The sequence below is a fragment of the Ptiloglossa arizonensis genome, chromosome 2 (genome assembly GCF_051014685.1).
Source record: "Ptiloglossa arizonensis isolate GNS036 chromosome 2, iyPtiAriz1_principal, whole genome shotgun sequence".
NCBI classification, from domain to species: domain Eukaryota; kingdom Metazoa; phylum Arthropoda; class Insecta; order Hymenoptera; family Colletidae; genus Ptiloglossa; species Ptiloglossa arizonensis.
The window spans coordinates 6,929,797-6,949,991 of record NC_135049.1 but is presented as its reverse complement, the minus strand read 5'-3'; the positions used below and the strand labels follow the sequence as shown (position 1 = coordinate 6,949,991).

General features: G+C 31.9%; 2 protein-coding genes across 4 annotated transcripts in view; both read right to left on the bottom strand.

The window, feature by feature from the left end:
- The window catches only part of LOC143154848 (uncharacterized), a 120,772-nt gene that overhangs the window by 97,867 nt on the left and 2,710 nt on the right, over positions 1-20,195 (bottom strand). The gene's annotated exons all lie outside the window — the stretch shown is intronic.
- Positions 17,554-20,188, bottom strand: LOC143154850 (quinone oxidoreductase-like protein 2). Its single transcript, XM_076326871.1, has 8 exons — positions 19,790-20,188; positions 19,077-19,310; positions 18,823-19,014; positions 18,564-18,745; positions 18,366-18,457; positions 18,178-18,292; positions 17,972-18,101; positions 17,554-17,862 (listed from the first exon to the last, which is right to left on the bottom strand). Exons 1-8 carry the CDS (start codon positions 20,024-20,026, stop codon positions 17,809-17,811), a joined length of 1,236 nt encoding a protein of 411 aa, XP_076182986.1. The 5' UTR covers positions 20,027-20,188; the 3' UTR covers positions 17,554-17,808.

Sequence of the window (20,195 nt, the reverse complement as noted above, 5' to 3'; positions counted from 1 at the left end):
AGAGGCATAAGTATCTGCACCCTTTGATCGCGCTACTTTGCGATGGTGCCTAAGATTGTTTTATCGTTTTGTACGTTATATTTTCGCAAATCATATTTTTCGTTTCTCAGACAACTCAGGTACAACTGAAGTTCTTCCTCTTTATGATTTATTAGATACAGCCTTCTTGTGATTCATTTCATAAAATGTTCAAAGGAAAAACTTAACCTTTTGTTATTTATTTAAAGATTCTTTTGCTTTTTGTTAAAGATTCTTTTGCTCAAAATCATTAGATAAGTGTTGAAAGAAATGTTCTCTTTTGACAAAGAAGTGTGTAATTGAAAATACGTTTATTCAATTCGATATTTCAAACGTGTGATTATTTCTTAAAAATAACACTGCAAAATATCCATTCATAAGGTAAGACACGAAAGAAAAAAATATTTGTAAGAAGTATACTTCGAGAAAAAGAAATCGAATAAAGAAAGACAAATTACCGAAACAAAAATTAATTTACAGGCTAAACATCTATATATGGTTTCAAATTATAGGATTCTTTATATAAATTGCTTAAATTAACATTAATGAGTGGTTTTAAAATGGGAAACCATCGCGTACCAATTTAACAGCCGAAAGATAATAAAACATTCGAACCAAAGAATGTTATGCAGAATTTAAAGATGAAAATTATCTATAGATCTCGAGTTAATATTATAAAAATAAATTCATACGCCGGAATCAACGAGACGGTTCAAATCAAACAAATGAGTTAACACGTATACCATAACAAAACCTAAAATTTTTGTTACACGTTGAAACGTTAACAAAGAAAACTTCGTTTACATTAAACGAATGGATTTAACACTCCGTGAATTGCGTGCAACAACATAGTTCAAGTTAAACTTCTATCTCCTATAATATTTAGATTAATAACATGAAATTTTTAACTAACACAAACTATGTACGTTTCTCGAACCATTCAAGAACAAGTTCCTTAAATTTTTATGTTATATTATATTTAGCTCCTGATGGTTACAAACAATTATACTATTTACTACATTAATATGGTTCATAATTTGGAAATAGTGACTAGAAGAAAGTTCGTTTTAAAAATTGAGGAATGTATACAAATATTTTGTAGAAATTTTTACTATTTTTTACCAATGAAAATCTTAGTAATAAATCACTAACGTATAAAGAAGAATCGAACATGAAACAATTTGTTGTTCAATTTGAATATTTGAAAATGTTAAATTGCAATGAAACTTGAATCTTTACAGTCCTTGACGATCGAATTATAACTTATTTGCCGTAAATTCTATGCACATTATAGTTGAGCTTTGATCAATAATTATCCGAGCAAGAAGAGAACAAAATTTACGGATCAAGTGATGCGAAGCCAGACGTACCGAGTATCTGACATTAACGTGATGTTATTCAATAGCAGACATTGCCGAAATTGCACGTTATGTTCGTGGACTAATAATTACCATACGGCTCGCAAAAAGGGACAGAAAAGAGAAAGGCGAGAGAAGAATCGACCTAACACTTCACGTGATACTTTTGTAACAAATTTTTGTTAGTTGTTTTATACTGTACGTCTGAGTTTAAATAGTAGATCACAAAATTGTGTAATAATTCGAGAAAACAAGTAGAGGAAACACAATTGTCACAATTATGAGGAAACAAATCGTTTTCCCAGGTATATACATATAAAAGTAGCAAACGAATCGAAAAAATATCTTTTTCGAAAATACGGTTACATAATATCATTCACAGAAACCATCATGATATGAAAGTTTTACTACAGTTTGAAAATTACAGATAAAAATTGGAATTAATGGTAATTATAATATACTTACAACTAATTGGTTTACTGTGCCATTTATGTATACGTTAGAATAATTTCTTTCGTGGAACATTTTTGTTTGAAAATATTGCAAAGTAATCACTTTTGAATAAAATCACAGTTGGGTTAGACAAAACGTGTTTTTATCTTTTCAAAAGGAACTAATATCACAAAATACCACACAAATACTGTTTACAATCTCTTAAAGGTATGTATAAAATACTAAAGAAGATGTCGTCTATTGGATTATCTAGACGTGCATAAAGTTAAAATAAAACCTAATTACGTTACGCTTAATGAAAAGGACAGGAAGAATTTTAACTCGACCCATTAATATCTTTTATTAAAGAGAGGCTACTTTCGAATATTTTCCGAAGTAAACTATTACACAAAAGAAATTATTACAAAGTACGCGTAAGGAACACGCTACAAAAATTAGTTTTAAGTACCAATTAATGGATTTATTATGTATCACAGAAGAAATAAAAACTAAAAGCAATTATTGATACACTGATTAAAACGATTAGAAAAGTTTCTAAACAATTCGAGACTAAATGAAATTAAAAGTTTCGAATAAAAAATTGCCCAGATGGAAATTTATTCGTTGAAAAAGACAACGCAAACCATGCAACAGATCCAAATGCCATGCCATGTTATTGTCACACGAAACGCACAAAAGTTAAACACACCGTAATACCAAAAATCACATTAAGAGAATCAATAGCACACACATTAAAAGAATTTCACACAGACCACACAAATACCAAGTACATGCATCGTATTAAAAAAATATTACACATTTACATAACACACCTACGCTTGTAGCAAGTAGTTTTATACACCACAAAAAAATAATTGTCTGCCTACGTTATTCGAATAAATTTTCATCCGAATAAACTTGTATCCGGATGAAAATTTATTCGTGACTCACGTTGCTCGTTATTCACTATTCGGTATCTAGATTAAAATGTGCCCAACATTGATTGAATACGATTGAATACGATATTAAGTGACCGTGACATTTGAGTAAATAATTTTCCAGCTATTTTTCTAATCAGTGTAATACAAAGTAGACGTGTAATCAATTCAGGAGAATAATACTAATATCAGGAACGATAAGTGTTGTAATAACTTTTTATTTAGGTGTTACGATAACGTACACTACTCTTCACAGCACATTGGTGCTTTTGATTTATCGAATAGTTTGTTGAGCGATCGTGCTGTTTTAACAGAGGATTCTCCAATTATTTTTATAAACAATCTGAAATAAAATAACTGTCCAATGACTTTAATGAATTTCTCCAATTCAGTGTGCACGAACGTAAAAGTACATCCGATGATTGATCCAAGAACAATAGATTGAATCGTACATTTGAGAAAAAATGTATTAAACGGCATTGAGATAACGTCTGGAATTCATACTTTTCCTTCGACTGGATACGATCGAAACGAAAATAGAACAGACAGGAAGGTGGAGAGAAAGAGAGTGCCGCAACGAGAGCCAAGAATCAGCTGAGAAAAGTGCGAGGGAAAAGTGAGCTGGGTGGCCTTCGCGACAATTCACTAGTTACCTCTTGTTTCGCCGTTCGAATTCAGTTCTGCGAGCGAAACCAGTTGACTTTCCGTCAATTCTGTCCGATCGGGGAAAGGAATTGCTCGTGAACTGTCTTTAACGAAAAGAAAATCGTTCCTCTTTCAAACCTCTGAGAACCAGAGTGGCGTAAATCAATTTCACCCAATTTTGAGAAACTATCGGTGACGTGTCAAATATCGAACGAAATCTAGAAGCATCGGTTGTCTGAAACGTTTTTTACATGAAATTATGGATCAATATTACTTCGTTGAGATAGAAGCATCGATGAACGTACAGAGTTGACTCTACCTATCACGTGTTTGCTACTGTAAAATTGCAATATCTTTTGTTACGCAATTTTGTAAACGAAACTTTTCTTACTGAAAAATTGATTAAAAATAGCTCTTGGAAATCCACGTTATATCTACAACTATAACTATATATTAGTTTATAATCCGTTAATAGAACAGTTTAAATTCGAATAAAAAACAGTTTGACGAATGAAATAGTTTCATAAAGTCCACAAAAAGGTTTTTCTTCAAAATTGACATTTCATATGTCACCATCTGATAATATTAAGAATGTGATAGATTTCCAATGAAATTTTAGAGATTTGCGTGATTCTTATTTTCGAGGATCCGAATACACGAAGATATACGACAACCTGAAGACCTGTCATTTTCTTCACAATGTAGAGCTTTTACGCGGGTTTAATTCCCTAAAAGTCGAAGAAAGGATAACCAGTCGGAACAAAATCAACTAATCGCTCAAGATCACAGAAGTGGTTCCCCCCGTCATACCATTGTTTATCCCTACCACTCTATCTCGCAGACAAGTTATGGCGACTGTTCAAGTAGAAGTTGCATCTAGCGTAGTCAAATATCTCTAAACAGCCAATTGATTTTAATTTGATTACAAAAATTCAGTTCTGGACTGTAATAACACAATTGAAGATAATAAATTCCATAAAATTCTTAATTCGACAACAGAAATATTTACCAGAAATGAGCATCGAGTTCCTTTATAATCGTTTAGAAACGAAGCAAGATCCGATCAACGAGTTTGATCAAAAGCGAAAGGATCGGATGAAGTCAATCTTGATTCACAAGCTGTACTTCATAGTTGATGGCAAATTACTTCTATTTCTAAAGTATTCGATTAATTCTTTCAAAGCTCCTCGAACGAAAATTTATATCCGTACAATATCCAAATGCATTTAATTAATATTTATCGACCCGATTCTATTGTCACGGCGCAACTCGCTATTCATCGATCAGGCGCATTTTACATTTGGCATGAACAGCCAATCGAACGCACGCAATATCGTTCTTCCAGTGTTCCAGATTATATCACCAGCGGGCAGTACTAATATTTCTCGATAGCGATATCGTCTTTCCCCGAGGACTATGTCCCACCCGGTATTCCGACACCGTAATTAAGCACAATTAAGACAGTAGCGTATAATTAAAATATCTTGGCGCTCCCGCGGCCGTTCTAATTATTACACAAAGCTGATCTCTGGTCTAATGTCTCCTCTGTAAAAAGAATCTGATCCCGTGGCTACAGGAATCGGTGTTCTCGCATACAACGACCGTATTAAACCTGGCAACAGCAGAGAAAGGCGGCCACCCACCGGCTTACACAACAAGCTTTGCTCCAGTTATTAGTATATCACTCTTTTGCGGGTTGCCCGACCTGACGAACCGTGGCGCGACAAGAGTGTCATTCGTCTTACAACTTGCTAGCGTATTTAGAGTGTACGATAAATCTCTAAAAGAAACTTCGGAGCAGGGATAAAAAAAAGCAGTTAACTTTAATGTTTAATTAACTCTGTTTGGAGTTGTACAATATTTTTCTTTTAAAGAAATGTCAGTCCCTGTGGTAATTTTATAGAAAAAATTGATACTCTTGGAACGTTATTAAGAAGCGTTCTTTTCGAACAGATTCGTTTGAACTCTTGTAACAAAAGTTCTATGGAAATAAACATTGCAGAATTATCCGAAACTATTTCGTATAAAATAATTCTTTTTAAAGAAATGTCAGAAATTATTTGTATATTTTCAATCTGCAAATCATTCAGTAAATAATTGATCTTTTTATAGAATAAATAATATGATTTGTAAATTGTCCCCTGTTGTGCAGGGCAATAAATATAGAAATAGTACTGTGTCCGAATATTAATGCGAGTGTAACTGTATATAGGTGTAACCACATGAATTGGAAATAACAATTTCTTGTGTTATTTATTTTCAGGTACAGTTTCACATTTCCTTTTTCAAATATTTTTTTCTATTATATGTACTTTATACACCGTATTTAATCATTTTTTTTCTCGCTTGTAATAAACAAGAACTAACCTCATTGTATATATTTATATTAGGGACTTGTCCAATTTTTCCATCTACTACAAAAATGTTACTATATTTTTGTAAGTATCCACTGAATTATTCTTATTTCTTAAAAACAATTTCTCTTAGAGTACTTCTTCTTACTAGCACTCTATTCTATCATATACGTTTTTTTTCCAATTGTTTAGCTATGTTTAGTAAACAAGTCTCACGTTACGAGCACTGACAGGAAAATTCGAAGTGATGCCAAGCAATTTCTATATTTTTCTTTATATCTTCATGAGAGTGATATTAATGAATCGAGGTACTTAGATACTAAGGTACTTAAAAGTAATGTATATAAAGTCATGGTCAGACTTATTTTCATTAGAAAAATCTCAACAATCCATTGGAGATGCTGTCATGAATATATAATAAAACATGTAAATATATTAATTTTCATTAGTGAATGAAATTCACTCAACTCGATCAGTTACTCGCGTTGAATAAATATAAATGGTGATGAGGATGGCTTTGGTACTTAATCCAACATCAAATTTAAAGATTGTTGAATTTCTCTGTTATGTTTCCTTTATTTATGTCGACGACATCAAATTTTCTTCTTTTTAGCCATACGTTGTTTAGAGGGAATTGTAAAAATCACAAAAGGGGAAATTTGCGAAGTAAATAAGATATCATAAGAGTATTCTCGATAAGAAATTTCCAAATTGAAAAAGTTTCGTGCCAGGATCTCCAGTCAGAATTACTTTCTACGAGTCAAAGATTCGTTAGCAATGTTTCGAAAGATTAAATCATTTAGAGCATCAAGTGTTTTTTTGCGAACTTCAGCAATCGTTTCTTCATTATGGGCGTTCAAGGTCAACCTGGGTGTGGATCACCTTTATAGGACTCTCAGCTCTCTGTAAATCTTGTAAACCGTTCGTAAACCACTGTCTGACTCACAATCATACAGTCACTACTAAAAGTTGTTTTCAGCATTAATAAAGTTTCTCGCCAATTTTTTTATTTTTCATGCAAAACTGAATATCCACTTGCAGTAAATGTCTACCTGTTCTAAGTTATCTACACAAAATACCCCCAACAAAAAGTATCGAAAAATAAGAAATTCTAAATTCACAAATTTCTTAATAGATAATCTAAAAGTTAAAGCATTATGTTTACTTTCTAACTATTTTTTACTATTTAAAGCATAGTGTGACAATTCAGTGTGTTGCTTTTAAAGCAAAGGCTGAACCAATATTCACCGAATGAAATGGTCTCTAGTCCTAATTAAATCGTGAAAAATTTCGTATTCTACGAGAACTGAGTGACACAACAATACGAGTCCAGCCATAGCCTCCGCATAACATTAGCGCCGATCTGTCGTAACTTTATTATTGGCCACTGCTGACCGTGCCCTGTAACTATTCTGAGGCATAGAAAAGCGATCATAATTACCAATACCGTTTGTAAATTCCATCTGACCCTTGGTTCAACGAAGATGTGAAAGAAGTGTGCCGTAATATTTGTATAAGAATAACTATAAACATTAATAACGCTAATCTAGAAAATTTAAAAAATTGTGACTAATAAGGAACATACACGAAGTAACTTGTTTCAATTTTTATCCTAAGCTTATCTTTTTGGTTCTGATGTATATACACTATATTATTTTAACTTTGGAAGAGGAGGAGGGTAGTTTTACCCCTTAAACTTGCATTATTGCGGCTAAGAAAAAAATAAGTAAAGAAGATATTTTATAAAAATTGTTTACCCACGCAGTCACTTTGCGAATGTCTTATAAGAAGAAAGAATCTAAGGAAACTAGCAGCTCTGTAAAAAGAGTCAAAAATATAGAGTTTATTGTCAATAAATATATTTTCATTCCTTTCGTTTCGTGTACAGGATGCCTCATTTATTATGAAAAAATTCTGAAGAGGAGTTTGTACGATTCACAGAAACGAACACGATGATAACATAATAAGAGGATTCCAATGTCGTTTTTAAAATCACCAACAATTTGTTATTCAATACATAACCTTGATACATAACACAATACATAACATATTCAAAGCATAACCTTGACATATTTAAGTGAAAGTTACGTATTAAAAACTATCAGTAATTATTAAACAAAGTATTATATAAATATAGCATGCCAGAATCTTATTTTTCGGGTTATAATATGGTAAAGAAGAATACGTATAAAGCGCGGTACCTAACCTCATATTTACTTACTAATGACTAAAATGTGTGTATGGAATTAAAATTTAGGTATCTCTTGGATACGTCTTCGAACTACAATAAAATTCTACATTCCGTTTATCAACGCAACGCAACGAACGAGGATTGTATTGCAAGTACTAGAGTTACATTTATCGAGGTCTAGATTCCTTTATCGACTTCCACTATATTTCCTACATTTGTAGGTACATATGTTCTCACAATACGCTTCGATACTATCGATACCCTGTTTACAAAATGGTAATCTAAAGACATTGTTATTCTCATATGCATAATCAATTATTAAAGTAACCGGTCCAATAGGCCATACTCGTACAGTATACCCTCGCTACTCATAACCAATGTTAGATCTCTAGCGTAATTGTTGATCTCTTACCAACGATCTGCTTTTAGCTCAAACGGAAGACACCGCATTTCCTCCCAAATGACCATGATTTTTACTTGTCGACACGATCTAATCGACGAAGCTCTCATGTAAGTATCGTGGTTGCATTTATCGAGGTTCCATTGTATCTTTTAAAATCGCAAAAATACTCACGGGATATACCAGGTAACATTACCGGATACCCTTCCTCAAAAATGGTAATTCGCAGGTACTGTGTTTCAAGGACTGATCGATATTTTCAACAACTATAAAATTATTACGTGCACGGGACAGTTCCACACGTGTGACTAGATAACGGGGAGCAATTTACCGGTCGAGCCGAAAGGAAAGCCTTGCAAATGTCCCTTGCTCTTTTCTAATCATATTAGCATATCTAGGTGAACCGTGCTCTCAAAAGTGATTGTACAGATACGCGGTCTCAGAGGCCATTTCCTTTTATCGTTGTTGCGGACAGAGCGACAAATACCGCGTAAGTGCCACGCGGATATGCGACTGTCGTAAGCTCTCCCACTCGTTTCTCGCCACGTAGGTACTTACCTGCCTCTGTTTCTATGATCTCGTTCCTGTTTTGCAACCGAGGCCATATCTGCGATCAATCTAGCGATCATCGCGCACGCTCGACAGATTAATTTCCTATCACCGACAAGAGGAACGTCTCTCGTTAGTTATGCGCTGATGAAAGAAACGACAAGCGGGTTTTAACGACTTCCTTTGCATCGTGGATTGTCAAACTATGGTGGAAAATCGCTAGGAGAACACGACGAATGTTCAGCATCGATTTTCATGAAATTTTATCGCTTCACCAAAGGACGAATCTAGAACAATGATTCAACTTTATCGATGTACGTACGTAGGGACATATGTTTATAGAGACACATATGAAAAAAACTATTTTGAAACATGTAACGGATTTATTTCAAACAGAAATCGTAGTTTTAAGTGATTAAATATTCAGCATAATTAAGTGTTGCGTTTTGTAGTATTAAATATTGCAGGTAGTGTTTTAGATGTAATTTAAAAAAAAAAGAACATTACAGGAATCGTTCTGAGATAATTAATGAAATGAAATAAAAAGTATAGAAAGAGAACATGGATAATTAGACAAGATATATGAACGAACCATAATATACACGAACCAAATATACTTGTATATTTTAATAATCGAGAACAATTTTATGCACAGAGTACTATAATCCGTATTTTATTCCAAATGCACGCAGCTAGATATAAAAAAGGTTTCGAGTCATATCGACTCCTGTGGGAAAGGTTTATTTATATACGAGTAAACTCATCGAATAAGAACATGCAGAACATATTTACGAATGCTAGAGAAGCCAGAATCTAATCTAAACTATTTCTCGTGTACCGACATTTAATCCATTCAACACTTACTGATCAATTTTTGCTCGTCCACCATAAGATGTTACACCAATTAGTAACAAATAAAAAATTGTTCAAGATTTTTACCTACACAAGAATTTTTCCCGCCTCTGTAGCTTCCTCTCGTTCACATTTGATTAGTAAATAACGTACTATTCGGTACATTAGTAATAACCAAAGCAAAGTGTTGGTAATGGCTAAAGAGCCGAAGAATAATTAAATTGTGTACGTTTGCACAGATGTGTAACACTCGCGCGAAATTTGTCAACGAATCAGTCTTCCTAAATGGTACAACCGAGAAGAAATATCCGTACGAAAAATTGAATGATCGATTTCTTCGCACGGTTCCGATCCACTGTGTTAATCACGAGCTAGAATTACATCAGGAACCACGGTGCTACTTTTGTTACGGTTTCGACATTCCTCGATCCTTCGAGGATAACGGAATTCCCGCGAGGTAACCGTTGAAATCGTTCAAGACAGTGCGCATCGAGTAGCCAGTCTAAGTAAAAAAGAAGAGCGAGAAGTTTCGAAGTGTGTCCGACGCGAAAGTCCCGAGAAACCGTGACTTTTTGCACTCGATGCATATTATGTAACCTGTCCTTTCGATCCACCGGGAACCTTTATTTCTCTCCACCTCCGACATCTGGCAAGCAGATCGTCTGTAATTCCTCTTTCCACCGGCAGTTAATTGAAAGATCGCGTATCTGTGTGCACAGTTAATGTGTTCGGACGTAGCGTAACCCGAGAGACGCTTTCCGTGATTAATTCCACCGTTCTGGGCTGCATTTCTTGCAAAATATGGTAACGTTCGGTACTTGTTGCTGAGAAGTCCTCATCGGTAAATACAGTACATTTGGATCGCCAATTTGTCGCAAATTATTATACGTAATCAGTAAGGGATTATAGATTTGAGTAGCCTTAGGTACAAATATTGTTTCGTGGGCCTCTCTGATATTTGAAATTATTGAAACGGAATTTAACAAATACGACGCACGGTTTGATTTACACATTTCTTGACAAAAGTTGAACGTGTCGATTACTAATGCAAAATTATGGAAAAAGTAGTTTTAGAATGGTACTCTTTTGCTTTATAAAGCATATAATTTATCAATATTTTCATAAACTGACTGTTGTTTAATTTCGTTCTCAATAAACGTTATTTTGATAGATTATTTACATGGATTGATCAATGTTATTTTTTAAGTAATATTATGTAAAGAAAATTTTTGAGCGAGATAAAGTTTTCAAATGAAATAATAATTTCTCAATGTTATGTGGGCCCTGGTGCATGTGAGGCCCAAGGTGTACGCATCCAGCGCTTGTGCCATAATCTTTAGTTCTAAGGCACGTACTGTGTTTGAAACTATTGGACTAATTCTTATACGCAGTGATATAGTTCATAAAAAAGAAATTCAACTGCATAGGACACGTTGACATTCAAGTAATCTTGAACGACAAAAATCATGTTTCAATGAAAAAAAGGGAACTGTATACCATTGCAAATATGTTTATGCACTACTTTTCAAAAGGTGTTCAAACTGTTTCTACTACTCACTGTTCTACCTTTCATAAATTTTCGAATACGATAAATAAATGATGTTTTTTCTCTGAGATAGTTTGTTGCGTAGAGTTTATCTTATTTTTTTTTGTTTAATTAACCTTAAAAAATAGTTTTCTTTTATTATAATATTTGCTTTGATTTATTTCGTATGATCGAGAAAAAAGAATGGAAATATTGTAAATGCTCGTGACAAAAAAGATACACGATATAATAGAGTAATATTTTGGTTCTACTGAAAGCACCAGTAAATAAAATTTCTATAGTCAGTAGTGAAAACATCAAATTAGAAACTAGAAACTAAAACCTTGAAAATTTAGACTAGTCGACATTCTTTGTCTAGTTTTATTAACGTTATTATATACTTTTCACGTACAAATATTCAACACGTTTTATTCCGAAATTATTGAAATTAATAAAAGATGGCATATTTGATAGTACAATAAAACAGTTTTACCTACAAGTCAAATAATAAGAAGTTTTTAATACTATTCAATGAAAAAATGAATTTATTATTAAATAGTATTAAATAAATTCCAACACATCTTCTCTCACATTTTTGGCGAGCAAACCTCATTTCGTCAATCTCGATAATTTTCCCAAGCCTCCCAATTGGACCGTCATTGTTAACCAATCTTCCTATCGTTAACATGCAGACTTCTCTAGAGTAGTAATCCTACTACAATTAACTACTAAAATTATAAATCAATGTTCGTATATAATTAAATTTCCCAATAATATAATACGACATATACGACATGTTTGAAACGAAAGAATTCATCCCTGAAGTGGTTAAAATTTTGCGAGAAAATCTAATTTGAACAATCAGTTACTTCAACCTAATTTCTAATACAATTTAAATAGAATTTCCTCAAAATCTAAAGTCTGAAGACTATAATATCACACTTTGGGACTGCGAAATGACTTCTCCTAAATAAAAACTTCTCTCAAACGTTCAATCTTCGAATTAAGTAAAGAGCAAATTTCAATTAAGTAATGGGTTGTTCAATAAGTTGTGTCATTCGATAAAACTTCTTGAACAACCTAGTATAATCACATCGATCAATTTCACCTTATGAAGCTCTATACTTTAGCAATTATATAAGATCACAAAGGCAATTGAGTATAAAAACGGTACGGAAGACATCGATAACGAATTGTATCAATTCGCTAAGGTGATTAGAAACCATGTCGCTATAAAATGCACGCGAGAAATAAATAGCCGTTAAAACGCAGGTAAAAGCAATGTTCGTAATTTTTCTCTCTCTGTCAGAGGTGACACGTCAGTTGCAAGGTTTGTAGAGAAAGCAGCATTTACATAAGGACTCGCGATATCGTGCCGGACTGGACAATTGAATTTTGAAATCGCGTTCACCACACCCTCGATTACCCCGGGAGGTGTCACCTTGAACCCGAACCAACCATATGATTAACGATACGAAGGCGTTCTAATTGTTCGTCGTGGAAGAATAAAGCGCAAAATAGCTGTTGGAATGCTCGTGGCATTCCCCTGCCAAGTATGCATATATTTCCAAGGTGGCTACGAAACGCCACCTTCGATCTTGATTCAATAAAAATGACCTAGCAGAAAGAATGGAACGAAACTAAACCTAATAGAAGATAAGGATCATTGTGAAACACGGTGAACAAAATTTCTTGCCACGTGTACGAGATGAAACCATGAGTATTATACGGGTCAGTTAAACGAGAAGTTTGCAACTAGGGTTGAGAGGAGAATATAAAATATAGTTTCCTTGTTCCTACAAAAAAAAAACAACTATGTGCCTCAGAGTAAAAATTGCTCCCCCGTGGATTTTATCAAGACTTATTTTTTAGCTGCAATGTAGATGCCTTTCAAAGAATCTTGTCACTAAATGTATTACAATTTTCTTATTTTCCAATTTGTAAGAAAGAGATGCATTATTACGAAAAAAATTTTTTACGGTATAAAAAAAAATACGTTCTAAAGCCACCTAAACACGTTTCGACTATTACAAAAAAAATAATTTGTTTACGTCTATATGACTGAACAGATTTCAATAAAATTTCATATTTAATTTCTGTATTTGCAATTCAAGATCTATTTGAGATCTATTACTGAATCATCGATAATAATGGTTACATCTTGTAACTTTATTTGTTTTTCCGATAAAAATGTCTTTAAATAAATTTAACACAGAAAATGTAAATAACGTGTTTCTCTGTCTTCTGTAATAAAGATAAATGTAATGAAATTTTACTAAAATTTAAAAATCTTAAATCATATTCTTTTTGCCAAAAAGTATTATAATATCTCTGTTAATTGCACTAATAAACTACAATTTATTGACACAAAGTATATCGTAAAAACAAGTCGGATACTGAAAGGGTTTTTTTGTATGGAAGTTTTGCAATAATATAATTAATAAGTTCGCAATAATATCATTATTTGAATATAACTATTCAAATAAAAAAGTATTCACGTATTATATGAATATATATTTGAAGTTGAATTTAGACTAAATTTATAGTATACATCCATGCTATACAAATACTAGAAACATTCAGATACCTAATCAGTGTACAATATATTAGAAGAGTCAAGTATTGGGATTATATTCGTCGAATACAGAGAAGTTTGAAAAAAAGGCCCAGCTGTATTCGAAATTGCACATTTGTGTGCAATAAAATGTCTTGATAAAATATATATATTACCCAGGGGGTATATAAAATGGGTAATGCATACCCATAAAAGAAAATATATATACTCAGTCTTTAAACAATCCAGCTAAACGTTGATAACCTAAAAGTATTAATAGTACCAACTTATACAATATTTGTTCCGAAATTAGTAATAGAAGAAAAAGAGTAATGCTATTATTAGACGCAAACGTGGAAATTATTCAGACTGTGACGGTCGCTGTCACGTATACGTGACTTCACCAGTCAACGGTTATCGGTCGCTATCACGTATACGACCTTATTCTCTCGGTCGCAATGTCACCGTCCACTCAACTTATTAAGATTGTTTACGTCTGAATCTTATGTCATATCTACATTCATAGGTTCTTACAGAGTTATGATAAAGCAGAAGGGGCATGTGTCCCTAGGTATCATGTTACGACTTAAGAGTGAAATTTCTATTTAGAAAATCCTTTCGAACGAGTTGAATTAATCAAAGCAGCAAAATATTGTTCCATCAAAGCAATTTCTTTCGAGTAGAGATTACAATTTGATCTTCCTCATTGTTTTGTTTTGAAAAGAGTATCTCGCTAAAAATACCGTATCGATTGTAGTCTCATGATTTAAGAATCAAATATATGTCTATAAGCTTCAGTTACTTAAAGTACAGTCACTATTCTTTGCCTTCCAAACTCGACCATAGAAATGCGATACAAAATTCTTCGCTACCATTAGAGGAACTTATTTATAATTGATTTCACGAAGGACCCGTTCTCAGGACTTTTACTCAAGTTTCAATCGTTAGTCGGTAGCTCCGCAACAAAACGCTCTAGTTTCGATAAAAGGGCGTTGAGCAACCGATAATGACCACGACCGAGTTAGTATACCGCTACCTGAGTACAATCGTATGCGTGCAATTTTCTGTTGTCTCAACGTCGTGCAAACACTTAGCCCTTCGAGAGAACGGAATATCGACTGCTATTCAAATTAATTGGCAGAAAATTTCTTTAGTATTCTCCTCTGTATACATTTTTGTAATAGTTAAATGCACGATACATTTGCAGGACATTCGCGAGAAAATCAACTACTAGTAGTCTTTAATATTGAAACAACCAACGGTGAAGGTATTCCTATTTATACCTGACTTTAAACGTATCTTCGAAAGTGGAAGGGGAAAGGACGAATTAATTTACGAATATAATTAGTTTTCCATTTTAATAATTGCCACCGAATATTGCGGGCGAAAGCGCAGTTAATAATTGAATAACTTTAAAAAGAAATTCAAAACGGGTGAAATGACCCCTTTGGTAGTTTTAGTGTTAAGGTAAGATTTTGAAAATGTTTTCTTTTATGACATTTTTCACGCTGACTTGTGAAAACAGTGGTGCAAACATTGGTTTGAAACAGAATACTTTTCGCTATTGTGAAGAAATTGTTGAGAAAAAATAATCGAATCGAGAATTCCATATTCTAATTTATTTGATATCCTCTAAATAGAATGCAATCAAAATTTTAAACGGAAAACTTCATTTATGTTGGAATTAATGAAGATACTTACGTTTAATATAAAGTACATGTAATTTGTAACAAAAATGGAGTGCAAATAAAGAAAATTAGAATAATGGTTATTGAATAATTGTAATACTTATCTATTTAAGTGAGGAATTTAAGTAATTTTCTCAGAAAGCTCCTATGCTCTACGTTAAGCCTTCATGCTGAGCGTTATCTCTGTAACTACAAAGTTCGTATTATTTTTCTAACACATTTATACCTTTTGCTCTCTTCAATTCAGATAGTTATTTTTGTCTCACTTCTGTTCGATTTCCACTGAATTCCTCCTTGTTATTTCAAAGTTTTTAAAAAAACATACTATCGTTTTTATGTATACTTCATTGTATTCTGTGTCCGCAATTTCAAAAAGATATTTCGATAAAAATACAACGAGTCCTCAATATATCTAATTAATTCGTTTTGAACCTTTCCACAGAGGGCAAATACCACAGAAATAAAATTCTATAAGCACGATATACTATCGAGTGAAAGAAACATCATTCTCGAGTTTCAAAGAACAAAGTTGATATTTGCTTACAAGGAAACTTCGGTGTCCAATGAATATTCCAATTTTTTTAAACATTGCAGGTTTGTAGAGAACCTCAAGAGAAACATCAGAATTTATTTTTGATACTTTTCGGTTCTTCGGAGTAAAAATATCTTTTAAAGGTAATAAATATTTCCCTATTTCCTTATATATAAATACACACATACATATATAGGGTATCTCATTAAAGTTGATGCAATGAAATATCTCGTAAAGATGTTTAAAAGAAGAAAAGTTATACGTGTCTTTTATGATTTTGAAAGGGAATCCAAATGACATAATTTATATGTTTTTTAACACAACTACCGATAGATTCTGATATATTAAGCTGTTCCTCATACACGTCTTGGGAAACTCGAAGAAAGAAATTTATGAAAGTGATTATATGTATAAAATAGAAAACGTCTAAAAGGATAAGTGCGAATTCAAATGAAATGTAACAGAAGCAAGATAAGAACATCTGTCTGACTCTGAAAAGAGGAAATCAGTAAAGTATTACAAAGGTGCTATAAAAATACGATGAAGTCCGAAATTACAGATAGAACACCTAACGTATAGTAAATAGGACTCTGTATACATAGCATAGCAACAATAAAAAAAAATTAATTCAATTTTTTAATCAAACACATATATATTGTAGTTATTCATTATGCTCAGTCTGTTTATTTGCATTCAATTTCTTGTCACAAATTATGAGCCCTTTGTGGTAAACAAATGCAAGTATCTTGAAAAAATAAAAATTTATTTTTTGAATAACTTCAAGATACATATGTAAGCGAAGCGTTCGTGTTGACATTTTATTTATATATTATTTGAGAGACATTAAACAAATAAGCATCTGGATTTTTCAATTCGATTATTTTTACTCGACATTTTTTTAAAAATGGCTGAAAATTGATTGTATTTAAATTTATTTTTATAGTATTAACCCTCTATTGCATAAATTTTATTTTGTCTTTCACACAAGAAATTATGGTGTGGTTATTTATATGAATTAATTAATATTCAAATTAAACAATGTGACTGAATTTGCAGGGCTATTAAATAGATATGTTCACAAGAAAACATCATGGACATATCTATGATACCAAAATTTGTATAAGAGTATAAATGTGCAACATTTTATTTTAAAAACTGATAGTTAATATTGGACTGGATACTGTTCCTTAATACATTGCCTATTAAGCTGAATACATAAAACTTTATCTGACATTGCTGCTTCTCTTGGTAGAAAATATCTACAAATTATATGCTTCTAAATATATATGGGAAGTTTTATATAGTGTTATGCATAATTGAATGTTGTACCTTAAAAAATGATACCACAGAAACTAAAATATTAGTGTCAATCAATATGCTAAGTTTGTTTCATGTTGAAATTTATAATGAAAATACATAGCATTATATATTGATAATAGCTAAAATATGGTTTATTATAATTATTAAAAAATATGTGGGAAAACAAATAGATTTTCTTAACTATAGAGAATAAGAAATAAAGAATACTTTATTAAAAATCGTATATTATACATTATGTATAATATATGTTGTATATTATACATAAATACTTTTTATTATAATCTCTTATATATAATAAAAAAAGCGTAATTAGTCCTTATGCATAGCTTGTATCGTTTAATTAGTTTACTTGTCTTATCAATTGTTGTGCTTCTTTAGCAAATGTGGATAGAATACTCTAGCACATATGTAACCTTGTGATTGATTACTACTTCAAAATTAGATATTCTGTATTAGTTTTTTACTTTTACCACCTTAGCTTCTCTATTCTTTACATCGACAATAACCTGTGAAATTGACAATTGTTTCCTTTGATACTATACAAATATTTACCCACAGTAGGAGTTAAAATAATGAGTTATTAAAGCTATAAACTATTAGCAACTATCCACTCACTTTTCCTGTACATTCGTAGTTAAGGATTAATTCAAAAGCATCATTTACATTATTCAGTCCAACAGTTAACACACGTGTTGGTTTAATGAGATCATCCTCCAAAAATTGTAACACATCCTCTCCAGCTTGACTGATTAAATGAATAAAAGCATTACAATTCCTGTCTTTAAACAATTTCAAACTATTGAATTTAAAAAAAAATATACCGATATGCTTCAGGTTCCTTTTTTCTGAATTCTTGTAAACTAAAACCAGTAACACTAAAATTACTTGAGTCCGTGTCCGTCATAGTTGCTGTTGTCCCAGCAATTATCAACCTCCCTTTATGACAGAAATTACAAATGCACAAGTTATCCTACATTAAATTGTGCTTATTTTTAAACTAATTATGTACCTTCGCGAGAAAGATGATGTACCACTACAGCAAAACTGCTATCGCACAATAAATCTTTTATTGTTGCGCCACTTTTGTAGACACTAGTAAAGCTAAAAATATGACATAACAGCTACCAGTGTTTATTACTTGATCAGTCTTATATGAGAATCAATAACATTTTTCAGAGTTTGACTCTCATTTACATTTATTACTTACCAATCTAAGACTTTCTTAAGATATTCACCATCAGCATCATCAAATATAGCCATAATGCCTTTATCTGCAGCTATTTCTTGTAATTGTTTTAATAATTTGCGATCTTTAAATTTTATAGATGCAATGACTCCTTTTTCTCTGGCAAGTTCTGCTCCATCTTCTGTAGCGCACACACTTATTACCTGAATTAATACTTGCTATAACAAACCACTTAAATTCTAACAGAATATATCTATATTGTGAATGCTTTCCATCTAACCTGAGCTTTGAATACATTTGTTGCCAGATCGACTGCTGCTAAACCAATACTACTTATACCAACATTAATTAAAATCATATCATCCTCTTGAATGTTAACTTTCCTTTCTAATGCAACTAAAGCAGTAATATAATCATTAAGTAGACTCACTGCATCTAATGAGCTTATCTCAGATGGCACTTTCCAAATATCCTATAAATTTCTTTTATAGTTGGATGCAAATGAATTTGATCAATTTAATGAAACTTGCTTACGCTAACTTCTGCTATGCAATATTCACTGAAGCCTCCATAATTACTTTTATTAAGAGCAATGACCTTATCCCCAATTTTATACCCACATGTTTGTGCTTTTTCTCCAACCTGAATCAATTTTCCAACAAACTCATAACCAAGAACCATTGGCAAACATGGCTCAAATGTGTATATATTTTTGGCTAATGAAACATCTGATGAATTTAAAGCACAGTACTCAACTTCGATAAGAACCTATTAAAACAAAATATGTTCAAGACATTTGTTTTTTGACAATCCACATTTTATAATATTATTTACGGTTTACGAAAATTGAGAAGTAAAACAGAATTATAGTTAAAATATTTTTCTTTTAGATTATATCATATTATAAAATATTTTAATAATAATATTTATTTATGATGCCAAGTGAATAATGAAAGTCTCAAATAAAATTCTTTTGTTGCATAGAAACTTAGATACAAATTGTAAAACTAGTTATTACTGTGCAAAACAAAATATAAAAAAACTATTAAAATAAAGTAAATTTGTATCGCAAACGATATGAAAAAATTATTGAGTTTAATAGCAATATCTATATGAATTGACATAAATCCATTAATATTATAATCATATAGTCTATTATTTATAGCATATTTGAATTCATGATGAAAATTGTTGAGACAGGATTCTAAAATACTTTATGAAAATAATTTTATTATTTCCATACTTACTTCGTTCGCTTGCGATATTTTAGGAGGTTTAATTGTTTCTATAATAAGTGGATTGCAGAATTCTTTTAATAAAGCTGCTGAAATATTTCCAGCAGTCGGAACTTTTGTTTTTGTACAAACTTCTAGGTTGTGATTTGTAATAGAAATAAATCTAACAATTTTCATATGTGTTGATAACTTTTTTAAGTAATTTCCACAAAAATGCCTCAAAATTCTTCTCCCCACAGAGGCTGACATTTCTCCAAATCAAAATATTATTTAAATATACAAGAATAACATAACCGGAATTTTTAGAGCCGAATTTAAGTATGCATATGCGTATGTACTCACGCATGCGCAACCCAGCTGAGTGTGGAACTTTAAAATTTAAATATCGATGAGAATAAAATCGAAACGCGACGCTATC